General features: G+C 64.6%; 2 protein-coding genes across 4 annotated transcripts; both read left to right on the top strand.

Moving 5' to 3' along the window:
- The first annotated feature begins 99 nt into the window (after positions 1 to 99).
- On the top strand, positions 100 to 11,003 carry ARHGAP27 (Rho GTPase activating protein 27). Of its 2 annotated transcripts, XM_068996333.1 has the most exons (16): positions 100 to 169; positions 424 to 1,105; positions 4,223 to 4,651; positions 5,333 to 5,548; positions 5,885 to 5,995; positions 6,088 to 6,155; positions 6,254 to 6,341; positions 7,592 to 7,696; positions 8,076 to 8,174; positions 8,246 to 8,336; positions 8,471 to 8,590; positions 9,086 to 9,184; positions 9,449 to 9,526; positions 9,678 to 9,812; positions 10,211 to 10,316; positions 10,429 to 11,003. In XM_068996333.1, exons 2-16 carry the CDS (start codon positions 443 to 445, stop codon positions 10,604 to 10,606), a joined length of 2,586 nt encoding a protein of 861 aa, XP_068852434.1. In that variant the 5' UTR covers positions 100 to 169; positions 424 to 442; the 3' UTR covers positions 10,607 to 11,003. The 2 variants fall into 2 exon arrangements, with proteins under 2 accessions (XP_068852434.1, XP_068852435.1); XM_068996334.1 differs by lacking the exons at positions 100 to 169; positions 424 to 1,105 and adding an exon at positions 2,636 to 2,717.
- A 1,181-nt stretch (positions 11,004 to 12,184) lies between these two features.
- Positions 12,185 to 17,343, top strand: TMEM98 (transmembrane protein 98). 2 transcript variants are annotated; one of them, XM_068996384.1, is made up of 7 exons: positions 12,185 to 12,271; positions 14,589 to 14,775; positions 15,260 to 15,391; positions 15,605 to 15,638; positions 15,951 to 16,066; positions 16,473 to 16,532; positions 17,085 to 17,343. In XM_068996384.1, exons 2-7 carry the CDS (start codon positions 14,645 to 14,647, stop codon positions 17,290 to 17,292), a joined length of 681 nt encoding a protein of 226 aa, XP_068852485.1. In that variant the 5' UTR covers positions 12,185 to 12,271; positions 14,589 to 14,644; the 3' UTR covers positions 17,293 to 17,343. The 2 variants fall into 2 exon arrangements, with proteins under 2 accessions (XP_068852485.1, XP_068852484.1); XM_068996383.1 differs by lacking the exon at positions 12,185 to 12,271 and adding an exon at positions 13,429 to 13,511.
- Positions 17,344 to 18,674: the final 1,331 nt, after the last annotated feature.

Genomic DNA, 18,674 nt, shown 5'->3' with positions numbered 1-18,674 from the left:
ACGCGCCCCACAACCCCGTGCTGCAGCCGGGGGCCGGGCACCCACCCCGCCGCGGAGCCCGGCCCCGTCTCTCGTCGAGGCGGCGGCGGAAACCGGGCGAGTCGGGACCAGCCCGGCGCGGGCACGAGCGGCACCCGCGGGCGCGCACCCGCCCCAGCGCCGGCCGCAGGTGAGAGCGGGGCCCGGGGGCCCGGGGGCTTCGGGGGGTCAGCAGCTTGGGGCTCAGCGGCTCTGGGGTCTCGGGCATGGTGGCAAGGATGGTGGCAGTGACCCCAGGGCTGTTCCAGCAGGTTCGGGCGGTTTGCGGAGCTGCCGCATAGGGCTGGAGCTCAGCGGGGACCCCGAGGGAGCTGAGCTGGGGGGTCCTCGCCCGAGGACGGGTTGGGCGCTGCCGTCACCCTTTCCCTGCCCCGTGTCCCGCAGGCGGAGGTGCCGGGAGGCCATGGAGGCGGCGGGGCCGGCGGAGGAAGCGCTGGTGCTGGTGGAATACGGCTTCGAGTACCGCGCCAAGGACGGCACCTTGGTGTCCATCAAACCCAACGAGCGCTATGTCCTGCTCAAACGCACCAACCCGCACTGGTGGCACGTCCGCAGGAGCGGGGACGCCCGACCCTTCTACATCCCGGCCCAGTACGTCAAGGAGCTGCCACCCATCGCCGCCCCAGCCCCGCTTGACCCCCCGCCACCAGGACATGCTGCGACAGAGCCGGCCACGCTCGTCCCTCAGCCCCCGCCAGCCTACGAGTATCGGTTCATCGGCGCCGCCGAGCTGAGCGAGCCGGCAGGAGGGTGCCCGGTGCCCCGCAGGGACTCGGTGCTCCAGAGGGACTCGGTGCCCAGGAGGGACTCACCGCCATCACTCAGCTCTTTTCGGGTCCTCCCGGGGCTGACCCCGCACCCCGCTGAGCCTGTGAGACCTTCGCAGTCCCTGGATGACCTGGCGCGGGTGACACCAGCACCACGCGGTGCCACTGCCATGGGGGCACGCGGGGACCCCCCAGGACACGCTCGCCCGCTCGGGAAGAGCCGCTCCGAGACCCTCTGCGCCTCCGGCAAGGACAGGGACGTGGCCAGGAGGTGGCCGGGGGCCGGCCCCGCGGCTCAGGTACGGTGACATCCCCACTGCTGTCCCCAGAAGCTGCGCTGGGGGGGGTTAGCGGGTAGGGGTGTTGAGCCTGAGCCCCTCGGCCGATTCAGTGGCCGTGTTCCCCCACTGGGACTTCCAGCACAGGGTGAGGTGACACCCTGGCACCGCAGCCACCGCTGGGCCCCCCCCAAATCCCCCCACCGAGCTGACCCCACGGGACAAACCTGCATGTGACCCACCCGTACGGGTTTACCAGAATTGACCATCTCGGGGCTGTGAGTGACCGCCTGCACTGGGGCCCCCCCGCACACCCTTCACCCTCAGCCCCCTGCCCCGTGCCTCAGTTCCCCCCCTCATGGGCACCCCTGGGCTCTCCCAGCCCCAGAACCCCGTGGTCCCCGGGACAGGGGGGGACTCGGTGCCACCCAGAGGGGCTTTGGGGTGTCCCCCTCAGGTTCCCGGAGCGTTCCGGGATCAGAGGAGGCAGAAAGGGGTTAACAGGGAAGCGCGGCAGCTCCTCCCTGCCGGGGCGGGTGCCTCACCTGGGCGCAGCACCGAGGGACCGAGGTGGGTGCTGGGTGCACCCCGGCACAGGCCAGCGCCCCGACACCCCAAAGCCACGCTCACCCCACACCAGTAAGTAACAAAGGGCCCTGCCCAGAGCCCCCTGGGCTGCCCCTCCCCCGGGGGCACCCGAGGGTGGGGCTCCCCCCCGGCTGCTCACCTGCCACCAACACGGGCTGGGGTACACGGGGTGAGACAGTGACGGCACAGGGGTGGGTCCCACGACCTTGTCCCCTCCTCACTTGTCCCCGAGCACCTCACTTTGGAGTAACCCCAAGCACCTGGAGCACCCCAAGTCTGAGTGTCCTCCACTTCTTGGGGGGCTGGAGGGATTGTGCCACCTGGAGGAGTTGCTGGAGGAAATGGGGTGTTGGTGGTGGGGGGCTATGTTTTACACCCCATTTTCACCCCATTTCCCCCCATTTCCCACCCAATTTTTACCCCATTTTACACCTTGTGCCCCCAGCTGTGCCCTTTGCACACCCAAAGCCTCCAACCCCCCTCTGGGGGTGAGCCAGCATAGTCCCCAGCCTCAGTGCCACCACGGGAGCATTCCCCTTCCCTGCCCAAATCCAACCGGTGCCAAAACCATTTGGCATCGGGCATGGTGGGACCACGGTGGCCTTGATCCTGCCACCATGTGCACCCTCCCCCGGGATGGGATGGGATGGAACAATGCCGGTGTTGCGGGGACACAGCAACCCCAGATCAGACGGGGCACCCAAAATTTTTGGGGATCATCCCAGTGCAATTCCTGCTTGCTTGGCCTTGGCTTTGCCGGAGCGGGTGGCGAGTGGAAGGTTGTGGGGGACGGGTGACAACAACCCCCAGAGAAGCCAATTCCGCCCTGGGCGTCTCTTCCGCTCCCCAAACCCGGCAGGAAGCGGCGGGTGCAGGGCCCGGCTCAGGGCGCCAGCGGTGTTACCGGAGCCTCTCGGTGTCCCCACGGCTGCCCCCACCCCGGTGCCCCCAGTGCTGCCCCAGTGTCACCGCGATGGGTGACCGGGCGCCGGGGGGTCCGCAGCGGGCCCGGAGCAGGGTGCTGCAGCTGCTGCACTTGGGGAAGGTAGGCAGCACCCGAGGGTGCACCCAGCCGGGGGACAGGGGGGTGTTTTGGGGTCAGCCCTCCCCATGCTTCCCCTTGGGTCTCCCTGGGGGTTTATGGGCACCGGCGGGTGCCACGATGCCCATCCCAAAGCAGGGAGGGGTACCCGGCCCCCCTAGGGGTGAGAACCCCCCCAGGGATGCACCCATGGGGAAGAGAGAGGTGCTGGGGGGCTCCGTGCCAGGGATCCCCCATTACCACCCCCATGTCCCTCGTCCCCAGGAGGAGGGTGCCCCCCCCCCGTGGCTTCTGGCCCTGCTCACCATGGGGGGTCATGGGGTGATGGGGGGAGGATGAGGGGGTTTCATCGAGCTGCTGTCCCCCTCTGATCCAGGGTGTCCCCAAGGACATTGCACCCGCTGTCACCTCCTTCAAGGAGATGGGCAGGGCTGGAGCTGGGACCTTTGTCCCCACAGCCATTAGTGAGAGACTCAGGCTGTGAAACCGGGGAGATCAAAGGGTGCCAGGAGGGGGCTCCCTGCTGGCAGCCCCCTCCTGGTCCCAGGGGACACATCCCCCACCCCAAGCAGCCCCACAATGGGGAGTCAGCCAGGCTGATGCTGGGGATGTTATTTTGGGATACAGTGGTGAGACTTGTCTAGTTCAGCATCCGGCTCTGGGGGGGAGGCTGGGGCTGTGGGTGCTGGAAGTGTCCCAGGGCACAGGTGACGAGGATACAGATAATGTGGGTGCTGGTATCGGTGATGTGGGGGCAGGAGGTGTCCTGGGGGGCTGGTGTTGAGGGTGCTGGGGTGCAAGCATGGGTGAGATGAGTGTGAGTTTTGGGGTGCTTGTGCTGGGGAGGTGGGAGCAGAGGCTGGGGGTGCAGGGGGCGAGCAGGCTGGAGGTTTTGGGGCCACAGATATCAGTGCAGAGGTTGTGGGTGTTCATGGTTTGGGTGCCAATGATGTGGGTGCTGCACACAGCAGGTGATGCAGGTACCAGTGATGTGGCTGTGGATGGTGCAGGTGGTGCATGAGTGGGTACCCATGACATGGCTGTTGATGATGTGGGTGACATGGATGTGAGTGCTGCTGCTGCAGGTGCTCATGATGCAGTGACACGGGCACTGGCGGTGCGGATGCTGCTGCAGGTGCTGCCCACAGTGGGTGATGCAGGTGCCAGTGACGTGGTGCTGGCTGTGAGGGTGCTGCCAGCAGCAGGTGACATGGGCAGCAGTGACACAGGTGCTGGCACTGGGGACCCCATGTCTCTCCATGGCCAGTGGGTGCTCCCTGCCCCACTCTGGGTGCTGTGAGTGCCCCTCTCCACCTCCCGGCCACCTACACCCCATCGTCGGCACCTCCTGCCCCATGCTCTGGGGGGCCAGGGCAGGGGGGTGACCCAGCAGCCAGGACAGGGTCCAGCTCCTCAGCCCCTCACTCAGCTGCCACCTGGACACCACAGTGGGGACATCCCAGGAACGTCATCCCAGCTGCCGTAGTGACACATCCGTATCCCCCCAGGCACGCAAGGAGTCAGAGGAGACACCCGATCCCATCTACCTCAACATCCAGGAGCTGCGGGAAGAGGCCGCAGCCGCCAGCTCGGCCCCAGAGGAGCCCGGCGGCTCCGTGTCAGACTGGGAAACCCACACGGACACGGACAGTGGACATTTGTTTTATTATAACCCGGTGACGGGCGAGACCACGTGGGATTGTCCCTTTGGGCAGGCGGCCGATGGAGTGAGTCCCGCCGCCTCTCCCGCCTCCTCACTCGCACACAGCCCGGAGCTTCCCGAGTGGGAACAGCACGTGGACCAAGGAAGCGGACAGACTTTTTTCTATAATTCGGTGACAGGTGAGACGTCGTGGGACCCCCCCACTGCGGGAGACACGGGCAGCCCCCGGGAGATGCACCCTGGGGGGACGCGGTACGGCCTCATGGAGCAGAGGGTGAGCACCCAGCGAGGCGTGGGGATGGGCTTGGGATGGGGGGGGATGGGAATGGAGATGAAAAAGGGATGGGATGAAAACGGAGACAGAGGCAGAGATCGGGATTGAGAAAGGGATGGGAGATGCAGTGGAAATGGAGACTGAGATGGAGATGGAAATGGAGACAGATGGGAATGGAGATGAAGACAGATGAAGATGGACAAGGGTATGGATACAGGGGTGTAGGAAGGGATGAGAATGAAGATGGAAACGGGGTGGGATGAAAATGGAGGCAGAGATGAAGATTGAGAAAGGATGGGAGATGCAATGGAGATGGAGACAAAGGTGGAGATGGGAATGGAGATGAAGACAGAAGAAGATTGAGATGGGAACAGATCCAGGGATGTAGAAAGAGAGGGGAATGGAGATGGAAACAGGGATGGGATGGAGATGGAGACAGAGATTAAGCTGGAGATGGAAGACAGGGATGGGAATGGAGATGAAGGTGCAGATGGAGATGGGAATGCATACTGGGATTGAGATGGAGATAGGAATGGGAATGGAGATGGAGACAAGGATTGAGATGGAGATGGGAATGGAGATGGAGATGATGGAGATGGGGCAGCCCCCACCTGGGCAAGACACACAGGGATGCAGATCTCTTGGTAGGGCACAAGATCTTGACCAGTCTCTTCTCTCCAGCCACCCACTCCAGAAACGGATTATCCTGACCTGTCTCCAGATGAGCTGGAGTGTTACCCCGAGGAGGACTATTCGCCCGTGGGCTCCTATGATCAGGGGGCCTCTCTCTGCCTGTCCCCGAGGCGCCCCGAGGAGCTGGGCTCACCCCCAGGCTGGTACAGGCACAGCCACCCCGAGGGAATCGTGTTCTACCCCGAGCACTTCGCCCCTGACACGGTACGGGATAGGGATGGGAGGGGCTGGGAACAGGGATTGGGACAGGACTGAGGATGGGCATGAGGACAGGGAAAGGGACAGGGAATGGAAGAGGAATGAGCAATGGGATAGGAACTGGGATGGGGACCGGGATGGGTTATGGACAAGGACAAGGACAGCAATGGGGATGGGGACAGGATCAGGGGCAAAGATGCAGACAGAGGTGACTGCCAGGGATAAACATCCTCACAAGCCCCCGGAGCAGGGGCTGCAGGGGCTCTGGGGTGCCGTGGGTGCACAGCACAGCCCCCTCCTGGCAGGGGCACCTCGGGCCTCACCTGACCCCTCCCTGCCCAGGTGCCATCGGGCGGCCGCCATGAGCGGGCCAGCAGCGGCTCCAGCCAGGACAGCGGGCTCTTGGCCTGGCACGGCTCCGTGTCACCGGCAGCGGGCACCAAGGAGGAGAAGGTGAGCACTCAGCGAGGGACACCCAGCTTGCCCCCACCCCGGCACCGGGGAGAGCAGGGGGCAAATTTGACACCCCCACCTTTACTTTCCAGTTCAAAAGCCTCGAAAAAGCCGGGGTGCTCAACCGGACCAAGACGCTGGACAGAGGGAAGCGGCTCCGGTAAGAACATCCCAGTGTCCTCTGTGACTGGCGACAGGAGTCCAGCAGGGTGGAGGGGCTGTGCTATCCCACTGTATGACCCCTGCTCTGCTCCCCAGGAAGAACTGGAGCTCCTCCTGGACAGTGCTGGAAGGGGGAATCCTCACCTTCTTCAAGGACTCCAAGCACTCAGCTGCCAGCGCCTTGGTGAGAGCCCCAATGGCCTCGGGGCAGGGCAGCTCCTGTGGTGTGGGACCAGACCCCATGGGACAGGGCCAGAACCCATGGGACTGGGAGAGAACCTATGGGACTGGGACAGAACCCCTGGGACTGGGCAAGGACTCACAGGATGTGGCCAACACGTGTAGGACAGAGACAGGCACTCACAGGGAACATGGCACTGGCCTCACCTCTGGGGTGGGCGTTCAGGGCTCTGTCTAGGGAGTGCAGGGGCTCTTAAGGGAGGGGGACCATGGCCAGGACCCACAGAATGCAGCCAGCATCCACAGGATAGGACCAGCATCTGTAGGACTGGGCAAGGATCCACAGGATGGGGTTGAAGCCTGCGGGATGGAACCAGCACACATAGGATGAGGCCAGCATCCAGGGGACAGGGCCAGCACCCACAAAACAGGACCCCTGGCACTGTGGGGGGATCCGCACTTGAAGGTTGGGACCAGGACCCCCAGGCCAGGGCAGGTGCCATGCACAGGGACCCCTGGCACTGGGACATGTCCCCTCGCCCCCCCGCACACACACACTCACACACACGCACACTCCCTGCAGGGGTGCCAGTTGTGGGGCACCTGGAGCTGGTGGGAGCCAGCAGGAGGAAGCAGTGCCAGCCCCAGTCCCCCCCCGGGCCCAGTTCCCCCCCCCCAGTGCCCAGCAGCCACCGGATGCAGAAGTTGTCGTGGGTCTTGCAACACCCTGCGGTGACAGCAGAAGGGGGGAAGATGGGACCCACAGCTGGGGGAGATGCAGTGCTGGCCTCACCTCGGGGGTCCAGGACTCTATCTGGGGGTGCAGAGGCTCTTGGGGGAGGGGGACCGTGGCCAAAGCACCCCGAAACCTAGGGCATGAGGAGAACCAGTGGGTCTGATGCTCTCTCCCTGCAAAATCTCCTCCTTGGGGGCAACCACTCTCTCCCTTCCCGCAGTGTCACTGAGAGGGACCCCAAAACTGGAGCCCCCCGGGGTCCCTGGGAAAGGCTGGGAATGTCCCTTGAGGTGATGGCAGCCCTAGGGTCTGGCTGTTCCCAAGCTGGTGGCCGTGACCCTCACCCCACCACGCAGCCCCACGTCCCAGTCCTGAGAGACCACAGGAGGGGACAGAGGGGTCCCACGGAGGACAGCAATTTTGCCTTTCTGGAGGAGGGCAGCCCACACCCCCCAGCAGGATCCCGGTGTCCCTGTCCCCTCTGGGCAGGTGCCACCCTCATCCCCTTGTCCTCACAGAGGCACCCCAGCACCCTGACCACCCCTGAGCACACGGTGGAGTTGCGCGGGGCCATCCTCACCTGGGCCGGCAGGGACAAGTCCAGCAAGAAGAATGTCCTGGAGGTGAGCAGGTGACAGCAGGAGGGAACCTGGTCACACCCCAGGGCAATGCCACACCTGCCCGGCTCATCCCAGCAGGGGTGCAGGGGATGGAAGTGGGGACACTGGGGATGTGGGGACACCGGGATGGGAGCACACTGCACTGTCGGCCACTGTCCCGTCCTGATGGGCACCGAGAGGTTACCAAGGGACATCCTGTCCCCCAGAGGAGTTTTTCCACTCGGGCTTTGCACAGGAAGGAGGTTTCCAGCCGTTCCAGCTCCCCGGCACCGTTTGGTGTCACCGGAGTTGGCGCCGGGCTCAGCCACATCCTGGTTCCCAAATCCGCGTGGTTGCGGCAGCCCCGTGCCCTTTCCCTGACCTTTGCCTGTTGCTCCGGCAGCTGAGGACGCGGGAGGGCTCGGAATTCCTCATCCAACACGACTCGGAACAGATCATCACCGCCTGGCACCGGGCCATCGCCGACAGCATCGGCCGGAGGGTGAGCAGGGCCCCCCGCCCCGCGGCCACCCCGGGGACGGGCCCCGGCGTCTCACGGTGCCCCTTCCTTAGGGCTCCTACATCCTCGGAGAGGAGGATGCCGAAATTCGGGCTGAATTCGGCTCCCGGGAGAAGCTGGGGGGCGGCGAGGAGAGGAGGGCAGGTGAGCAGCGGCACCCGGGGCGGGCACGGGGGCCCGGCAGAACCGCCCACCCTGCGGGGTCCCCGGGGCGGGACAAGCCGGGAGCCCCGGTCGGTCCCTCGGGATGGTGCTGACGTGTGCCATGTCCCCGCCAGCCGCCGGGCAGGTGACGGGCAGTGCCGAGAGTGACACCAGCAGAGTCCGGAACAAACTCCGCAAGTTCCTGCAGAGGCGGCCGACGCTGCAATCCCTGCGGGAGAGGGGCTACATCAAGGGTGGGTGTGGGGGGGCTGGGTCGGGGGATGCTGGGATGGGGGGCCGGGATGGGGGTGGATCGGGCGTGGGTGTCAGGATGGGGATACATCAAAGGGATTGCTGGGATGAGACTGGATCAGGATGGGGTGCTGGGATGGGGCTGGATCAAGGATATGTGCTGAGATGAAGGTGAAGCCAGAGTGAGCGCTGGGAGGGGGTATCGGGATAGGGCACATCAGGGGTGGGTGCTGGAATGGGGCTGAGTCCCTCTGGATGTCTTCAGGCTGGAGGGTGGGTGGGGACACCCAGGGGGATGGAGTTGGGACACCAGGCTGAATGACCAAGCCCAGCCCTCACCCAACATCTTGGTGGTGGGCTCAGGCATGTCCCATCACCTCCAGCCACCCCAGTGGCACACTCCTATGGGAACAGAACCCTCTGTCCCCAACCCTGTCCCGCACTAGCCACCCTCCTGGTGTCCCCTGGCCGTGCTCATGTCCCCGCTGTGTTCCCAGACCAGGTTTTTGGCTGCTCGCTGCTGGCGCTGTGTGAGCGGGAGCGGGGGACGGTGCCGCACTTCGTCCTGCAGTGCATCCAGACCGTGGAGAGGAGAGGTACCACCCTGGGGACAGGGACAGCTTGGGGCACCAGCATGGGGACAGCTCCGGGGACAGCCTACATGGGATGCTCGCGTTTTCCTTGGAATCCTGGTGCTGGCTGCTGTACTGGTTGCTGTCACCGTGTACCACCTGGCTGTGGGCGTCCTGCAGGGGACAGCAGGGACACATGGGGACCTGGAGTTCCCTCAAGAGTGTCTAATGTCCCATCCCAGGGTGGATTGTTTAACTGGGAGCTTTCTCCCATCTCCATCTGCCCAGGTCTGGATATTGACGGGCTGTACCGGGTCAGTGGTAACCTGGCCACCATCCAGAAACTGCGCTACAAGGTGGAGCACGGTACGGTCATCTGCAGTGACAGTGGGGGACAATGGGGTATAACCCCCCTCGAGGAGCAGAGGGACAGGGCTGTGGTTGGGGAGGGGGCAGCTGGGGACCCCCACCCATCCCTGGGGTTCTGGGCACAGCTGAGGTGCTGCCCCACCCCCAGACGAGCAGCTGGACCTGGATGACGGGCGCTGGGAGGACATCCACGTTGTCACCGGGGCGCTGAAGCTCTTCCTGCGGGAGCTGCCGGAGCCACTCATCCCCTTCAGCCACTTCGACAAGTTCATCGCTGCCATCAGTGAGGGACAGGGGATGGGATGGGATGGGATGGGATGGGATGGGATGGGATGGGATGGGATGGGATGGGATGGGATGGGATGGGATGGGATGGGATGGGATGGGATGGGATGGGATGGGGTGGGGTGGGGACAAGGATGGGGTTGTAATGGGATGGGATGGAGACAAGGATGGGAACTGGGATGGAATGGCGATGGGATGGGGAAGGGTATAAGGATGGGGTTGGGCACAAGAATGAGATAGAAATGGGATGGGAATGGAGAAAGAACTGGGATGGGGGTGGTGATGGAGATGGGATGAGGATGGGGACAAGGATGGGATGAGGATGGGGATGGAGGCGGGGACAGGGATGCTGTGGCCACCGGAGCCAGCCCCCACCGTGCCCTCCCTCCCTGGCAGAGATACAGGACCCGTCCCTGCGGGGCCGCTGCATCCGGGACCTGGTGCTGTCCCTGCCACCCGCCCACCATGACACCATGAAGGTCCTTTTCCGCCACCTCTGCAGGTGACCCCCCTTTGTTCCCCAAACCCAGCCTGGTGCAGGAAGGCAGAACACGACTCTGGGGACAGGTCCCGGGCTCAGGGCCATGCCAGTGACGCGTGCCCTGTCCCCGCAGGGTGGTGGAGCACAAGGAGGAGAACCGCATGTCGGTGCAGAGCGTGGCCATCGTCTTCGGCCCCACGCTGCTGCGGCCGGCCAGCGAGGAGGCCAGCATGGCCATGCACATGGTCTTCCAGAACCAGGTGGTGGAGCACATCCTCAACCACTATGGATACATCTTCCCAGACGGATAAACCCTGGGGACACATGCGGGGACAAGCCCGGCAGCGGGGACTTGATGGAGCGGCGTCTCCAGGAAGGACTTGGCCATGTGTCACCTCGGTGGTGGCGGTCGTGGCTCCATGAAGGGCAGTGCGGGGACCCGGCTCAAGGGATGGGCACCCCGGTGGGTCCTCCTTGGCCACCCCCTCCCACCGGGACCGGACCCGGGGGGTTGAGCCCCAGGGGGTGTGCGGGGCTCGGGGGGTCCGCACGGGCAGTGGAGCGCTGCAGTGCCCAGCTCGCCGAGCCGGCGTTCCCAGGAGGGGAGGGAGTGTCCGAGCGGGCAGTGCCTGCGGGACAGTGGCACCGGCGGGCGGGCAGGGAGGAGCCGGGCAGTGCCGTGGCTGGAGCCCCCTGCTCCATGCCCGAATAAAGAGCCTGTTCAGACACCAGGGTGAGGTGTTGCTGGCAGGACATGAGGACGTCCCAGGGACATCTCAGGGACATTGGTGGCACAGCAGGAGCTCCTGGTGACCCTTGGGGACACCACATGCCCTCTGTACCCCATGAGGATGAGGGGACCTGAGACTGCAGGGCACGACAGTGACCTGGGACACCATTCCTGGCTGGCATCACCAAACACTGTCACCACAAGTGTCACCACAGACAGTGAGACACGTGGTGAGAGCCACACCGTCAGAGCACATGAGTTCCCATCACCCAGAGCCACCTCCTGGGGTGGGGGCACCTTGGGTCACGGTGGTGACAAGTTGGGACACAAACAGGACTGGGTGGGACACAAAAAGGATAGCAAGGGACATGACTGAAGTGCTTTGGGACATAATGGGGACAAAAAAGGGCATGGCAGGGACCCGAGGAGGAGGTGTGGGGACATGGGACACATGTCCCTTGCTTTGGGACACAGCAAGGACAGCACATGGCAGCAGGATGGGACAGGGGATAGCTGGGGTACAGAGGGGACACTTGGGGACACAGCAAGGGCACTTTGGGGTGTGGTGGGGATGTGTGGGGATGTAGTGGGGCCAAGCTGGGCTGCAATGGGGACACCTTGGGACAAGACAGAGACACTTTGGGGTGCGCTGCGGTCATTTTGGGGCACGAGGATTCTTGGGACACAAAGGAGAACTTGCAGGGGTGGTGGTTTGGGACACAACAGGGACAGTTTGGGATGCAACTGGGACACTTTGGGACACAAGGGGACACAGCTGGGGACGGGACAGGGACTGTTTGGAATGCAGGGGGGAAGTTTGGGGGCACAAGGGGGCACCGTGGGGGACAAGATGGTGTTTGGAGGGTGCAGCAGGGGCGCTTTGAGACACAATGGAGCCACTTTGGGATGCAGTGAGGCCACTTTGAGGCACAAGAAAGTACTTTGTGACAAGAGGGGATTCTTCAGGAGTGCAGTGGGGGTTCTTTGGGACATTTGGGGACACTAGTGGATGCATGGGACGCACTTTAGGAACTTTGGGAGGCATAGGGGACCCTCGGGCCCCTTCGGAGCGCTGCGGGGCGGGAGGAGGGCGGTGCCGGGGGCAGAGCCCGGCCGATCCCCGCTCCCTCTCTGCTCCCTCCCCGCTCCCTCCCCGCTCCCATCCCGATCCCACCCCGCTCCCGGCCCCGCTCCGCGCCCCCCGCCCGGCTCCATCTTGTTCGCGGCCGCCGCGGAGCCGCTCCAGGTGCGGGGGGCCGGGAGGGATCGGGGGGCCCGGGAGGTTCGCAGGGACCCGCCGAGGGAGCCGGGAGGGGATCTCGGGCCGACCCCTGACCGGGACCCCCCCGGCCATCCCCCAACCCCCCCACGGGACCCCAGGCGTTGTGGGGGACCCCTGGGAACGATTCCCCCCCCCCCAGACCCGTGCCGGGGCCCCCTCAGAGCTCCCCAGCCCCACCTCCGGACCCCCGGAACGACCCCCAGGGCCAGGCGGGACCCCCTATCAGCCCCGTGCCCCCCGCAACCAATGCTGTGCGGGACCGGGAACCGCCAGCAGCGACCCCCGCAGACCCCCCAGACAAACACCCCCGGCTCCCCCCCCTAAAGCAGCGACCCCCCCTCCCCCAGACACTCAGAGTCCCCCGGACCCCCTAAACAGCAAAGCCCCCCCCCAGATCCTCACAGGGCCCCCCCCCAGCAGCTCAGCCTCCTTCACGGAACTTCCCGGGACCCCCAGCACCCCCCAGCAGCTCACACCTCCCTAGACCCTCCCAGGGACACCGCCCCAGCAGCTCCCCCCCACATCCTCATAGGGCCCTCCCAGCAGCAACCCTCCCCCAGGACCCCCCCAGCCCCCCCAGCAGTGCCCCCCTCTCTCGGTGCCCCCCCGGACCCCCCTTTCCCCTTGGTGCCAGCTCCCCTTCCCTGGTGCTGCACAGGCAGGGTCCGACCCCAGCCGGGACAGGGACAGGGACACCCCCCGGGGCTGGGGGCGGCGCTGGGGACACTTTGGGGGCCGTGGGGACACCCCCGGAGCTGTGCCCCCCCCCAGGGCCAGGCACCAGGGGGTTACAGCCCAAGCAGCTTTGGCAGCCAAAATCCCTCTTAAGGCTTTAATCGCAGTGAGAAAGTGGCGGAGGGGGGCGGGGGGGGCACCCTGTCGTCCCCCCCCCGCTGTCCCCAACCTTGTGGGGTTGCAGGGACAACTGCAGCCAGGCTGGAAATTTAAGCCAAATCCCTAAACCTGGCTTAAAATTCAATGGGATTTAGGGGAGAAAGAAAAAAGGGCGGGGGGAGGGGGGAAGCAGTGAGGAGAGGGGCTGGAGGGTTTGGGGGGCCCCTCCTGCTCCCCCTCTTTGTGGGGGGCCCGGTGTGAGTCAGGGGGCAAAGGTCGGCGCTGGCCGTGTTTGCACACCCGGCACGGAAGTGGCACCGTCCCCGCGTGTCCCCGTGTCCCGCCCGGCGCTGCCTCCCGGCCGCAGCAGGTAGGGAGGGCAGGGATGGAGCCCCCGGACCGCGGGATGGGCGGGGAGGGGTCCCCCCGCAGGGTGGGGACCCCACGGGGACCCCCAGTCCATCCGTGTGGGGCCATGGGGTCCCCTGGGTGTCCTGCTGTCCGTGGGGACAGGACACACAGGCCCTGCTGCTGTAGCAGGGGTGGCTTGGGGGGTCCCCATGGCCCAACTGGGATCAGATTTGGGGAGTCTCCATGGAAAGTGGGCTCTGGAGGTCCCCTTGACCTCATAGGAATAGGGGGGACCTCTTAGGGACCAGGCGTTGGGGGTCTCCATGGTCCCATAGGGACAGAACTCTGGGGGTCCCCATGGCCCCATTGGGATCAGGATCAGGGGGTCCCTATGGCCCCATCAGGGTTGGGACTGAGGGCTCCCATAAAGATGGGGCTCTGGAGGTCCCCATAACCCCACAGGGGTTGGAATAGGGGGGTCTCCGTAGGGACCAGGTACTGGGGGTCCCCATGGTCCCATAGGGACAGGGCTCTGGGGACCCCCAGAGAAACGGGGCTCAGGGGGTCCACATGACCTCATAGGAATCAGAACTGGGGGGATCTCCCTAGGCACCAGGCTCTGAGAGTCCCCATGGCCCCTTAGCGACAGGGCTCTGGGGGTCCCTGTGGTCCCACAGGGATAGGGACTCTGGGCTCCCTATAGGGATCAGTCTCTGGGGTCCCCATGGCCCCATAGGGAAAGGCTCGGGGGGTCCCATCAGGGTCAGGCTCTGGGGGTCTCCATGTTCCCATAGGGACAGGGCTGTGGGTGGGGGTCCCCAGAAGGACACACTCTGGGTGTCCCCACACCCCACTGTGGCCCAGGCCTTGCTCTCCTGACCCCAGCCCCTGTCCCCATGTCCCCGTAGCCCCCCAAATCCTGCTGCACCCCATACCCAGAGACCCCATCGCCCAGGTGACACTGCCTCTAGAAAGCCCCTGGGGACAGGGATCCATTTGGGGGTGACACCAGGTCCTGGCCGGGCATTTTGGGGTGCAGGGAGGGAGAGGAGAACATCTGTGGGGTTCCAACCCCCCGGTCCCCCTGTCACTGCAGCCCCCAGCACACTGTGATGGCACCGGACGCCTGAGCCCCTGCGGTGGGGACCAGCCATGGAGACCGTAGTCATTGTGGCCATCGGGGTGCTGGCCACCATCTTCCTGGCATCCTTCGTGGCGCTGGTGGTGGTGTGCAGGCAGCGCTACTGTCACCCCAAGGACCTGCGCCACCACTACGACACCAAGTGAGTGACCCCGCGGGGCTGGCAGCGTCCCTGTCCCCACCAGGGAGGGACCCCAACCCCCGTGGGCTGGGGACAGTGGTGGGGCCATGTCCAGCATCATCAAGGCGACAATGTGGGGGACGTGTCCACAGTCATCAGGGGGACAGAGATGGGGACATACCCACCATCGTCAGGGGGACAGAGATGGGGACATACCCGCCATCATCAAAGGGATGAAGTTGGGGATGTGTCCAACATCATCCAGGGAACAAAGATGGGGGCGTGTCCACTGTGACAAGGGGGACGATGCAGGGGACATGTCCAGCATCATCAGAGGGAAGAAGTTTGGGACACAGCCACATCACCAGGGGGACAAAGACGGGGACACGTCCACCATCACCAGAGGGATGAAGCTGGGGATGTGTCCACCATCATCAAGGCCACGGGGGCCGTGGGCAGCCCAAGGAGGTGGCCCTTGGTGGGATGTCCCCCATGTCCCTGACAGACCCATCGTGGACCTGATGGGGACTGCGGAGACGCCGTCGGAGCCCTCAGAGCTGGAGCTGGACGACGTGGTCATCACCAACCCCCACATTGAGGCCATCCTGGAGAATGAGGACTGGGTCGAGGACGCCTCGTGAGTGTTCCCTGTGTCCCCCCACTGCTGGGGACCCCTGTGCAGTGCCAGCCCCCCATCATGGGATGCAGGGGATGGATTTGGAAGTCACCAAGCCATGGGGATGGTCCTCAAGATGGTCTTGAGTATCCCCACTGGTCTGGGGGACACAGGGTGTGGGCTGGCAGGAGAGGGGGGACACAGCTGGATTCACACCATCCTCCCTCTCCACAGGGGTCTGGTGTCCCACTGCATCGCCATCCTGAAGGTGAGTCAGGGCATGGCACTGGTGGCAGTGGTGACACTGGTGGTACCGGTGACACTGGTGGCAATGGCAGCACTGGTGGTACTGGTAGAGCTGGTGGCAATAGTGGCACTGGTGGCAGTGGTGCTACCCGTGACGCTAGTGGCAGTAGTGACATTGGTGTCAATGGTGGGTGGCACTTGTGGTACTGGTGGCAGGGGTGACATTGCGGGTACTGGTGGCACTGGTGCCGATGGTAGGTGGCACTTGTGGCACTGGTGGTGATGGTGGCACTGGTGGTGATGGTGGCACTGAGTGTCCACTGCTGTCCCCCAGATCTGTCACACGCTGACAGAGAAGTTGGTGGCCATGACCATGGGCTCGGGCACGCGCGTGAAGTCCCCGGCCAGCCTGGGTGACATCATCGTGGTGGCCAAGCGCATCAGCCCCAGGTGACAGGGGACATCTGGGGGGTCCCAGGGCCCTCGACTGGGGTCCCGTGGCTCTGGGGTGTCCCCAGGGACTGGGGGGAAAATTCCAGGGCTCTGGAGGGTCCCCAGGGCTTTGGGACAGGGTGGGTCTGGAGGGGTCATGGGGGCTCTGGGGATGTCCCAGGGCACTGGGGGGGTCCTGAGGCACTGGGGGGGACCCTGGGTACTCTGGAGGGAAACCTGGGGACTATAGGGAGGTCCAGGGACTCTGGGAGGAGTGCTGGGGCTCTGGGAAGTTCCTGGGGCTCAGGGGGGTCCTGGGCCTCTGGGGGGTCCCAGGGCTCCAAGAGGGCTCTTGAGGCTCGGGGTGGGTGTGCTGGAGGTGTCACCACAGTGTCCCTTAGGGTTAACACTGTCCCCACCACAGGGTGGACGATGTGGTGAGATCCATGTACCCCCCGCTGGACCCCAAACTGCTGGACGCGAGGTGACAGGGGCGGAAGGACAGGGACACTCCTGGGTGGGGGGATACCTGTGGGTGGGGACACCCTCCCCATCCCATACCACACCTCTGGGGACACCCCCCGGTGACCCAGCAGGACGGGGAGGCCCCTTGGTGTGAGCAGATCATGGAATATCCCAGAATATCCCAGGTTGGGAGGGACCCCCAGGATCATCCCAGCCCCTGGCCCTTCCCAGGACACCCCAACAACCCCACCCTGGGCATCCCTGGCAGCGCTGTCCCAGCGCTCCTGCAGCTCTGGCAGCCTCGGGGCCGGGACCATTCCCTGGGGAGCCTGGGCAGTGCCCAGCACCCTCTGGGGGATGAAACTTTCCCAGTATCCACCCCAAACCCCTTGTGAGACCACCTCAGGCCATTCCCTGGGTGCTGTCCCTGGTCACCACGGACAAGCAAACTGGGGCCACACTGCTGGTGACGAAGCCACCATGGGGCAGGGCGGTGTCAGGGAGGTGTCAGGGAGGTGTCAGGGAGGTGTCAGGGCGGTGACAGGGCGGTGACAGCTCCGTGTCCCCGCAGGGCCGCGGCGTTGCTGCTGTCGGTCAGTCACCTGGTGCTGGTGACCCGCAGTGCCTGCCGCCAGCCAGCCGCCCGCCACTGGGTCGAGCGGTCACTGGCGGCCGCCGAGGAGCACATGGCCGTGCTGCGCCAGGCCGCCATGGCCACCGAGCCCGAGCGGCCCCCGGCCCCCTCCGAGCCCCCCCGCCAGGAGCAGTCGGCCATCTGACCCCAATAAAGTCCCCGTGTGCCCCCCGACCCCGCACGGGCCGCTCTGGGATGGGCTGGTGATGTGGTGTCTGCATGGAGAGGAGATGGGGAGGGGGCTGGGGGGGGAAAAGGGGGGTATTGAAGGGGAGGTTGGGGGTCTGGGAGGGGGGTTGGGGAGCTTGGGAGGGAGTGTGGAGGGGGTTTGAGGGGTTTGGAGGGGATTTTGTGGGGTTGGAGGTGGATTTGGAGGGGTTGGGAGGGCCTTGGGAGGGAGTGTGGAGGGGGTTTGAGGGGTTTGGAGGGGATTTTGTGGGGTTGGAGGTGGATTTGGAGGGGTTGGGAGGGCCTTGGGAGGGAGTGTGGAGGGGGTTTGAGGGGTTTGGCGGGGATTTTGTGGGGTTGGAGGTGGATTTGGAGGGGTTGGGAGGGCCTTGGGAGGGAGTGTGGAGGGGGTTTGAGGGGTTTGGAGGGGATTTTGTGGGGTTGGAGGGAGATTTGAAGGAACTGGGGGTCTGTGGAGGGGTTGAGGGACTTGGAAGGGAGTGTGGAGAAAGGTCGGAAGGGGGCTTTAAAGGATTTGGAAAGGTTTGGAAGGTTGGAGGTGGTTTGGGGGCTTTAGAGGGGATTTTTGGGGGGTTGGAGGGGGATTTGGAGGAATTTGGGGTCTTGGAAGGGAGTGTGGAGGGGGTTGGGAAGGCTGGAGGTGGTTTAGGAGGTTGGAGGCAGATTTTGGGGTTTGGAGGTGGATTTGTTGGGGTTGGGCGTCTAGGGATGGTTTGGGGGGGCTCGAGAGGAAGTTTGGAGGGGGTTTTAGGGGTTTAGAGAGGATTTCGGGGCATCAGAGGGGGATTTGGAGGAGTTGGGGGTCTAGGGAGAAGCTGGGGGCCTGGGAAGGGAGTACGGGGGGAGGTTGGAATGGGGGCTAAAGGGGATTTGGAAGGGTTGGGAAGGTCAGGGGTGGTTTTGGGGGGTTTTCAGGGGATTTGGGGTGTTTGAGGGGGAGGTTTGGAGTTTAGGGAGGGTTTGGAGGGAGTTGAGGGGGTTTGAAGGGAGGTTGAGGGGGTGTTGGACTGGTTGGAAGAGGGTTTGGAGTGGATTTACTGGGACTGGGGAGGCTGGGAGGTGATTTGGGGGAGTTGAAGGGGAATGAGGGAGCTGGTGCAAGGCGGGAAGTTGTGAGTTTAGGGAATGTTTGGGGTAGTTGGAGGAGGGGTTTGGGGAGATGGCGGGGGGTTCAGAGGGGCGTTGGCACTGGAGGGGATTTAGGGGAGCTTGGAGGGGGTGGGAAAGGTTTGGAGAGAGAGGTTGGAAGTTTTGGGAAGGGTTGGCAAGGTTGAAGTGATCTTTGGGGTATGGGGGGCTCAAAGGGATTTGGAGAGGATTTAGGGGCACTTTGTGGGC

The sequence above is a fragment of the Aphelocoma coerulescens genome, chromosome 27, assembly GCF_041296385.1.
Source record: "Aphelocoma coerulescens isolate FSJ_1873_10779 chromosome 27, UR_Acoe_1.0, whole genome shotgun sequence".
Lineage (NCBI taxonomy): Eukaryota > Metazoa > Chordata > Aves > Passeriformes > Corvidae > Aphelocoma > Aphelocoma coerulescens.
Note: the sequence above shows the minus strand (reverse complement) of the source record. Positions and strands in the feature narration are given on the sequence as shown.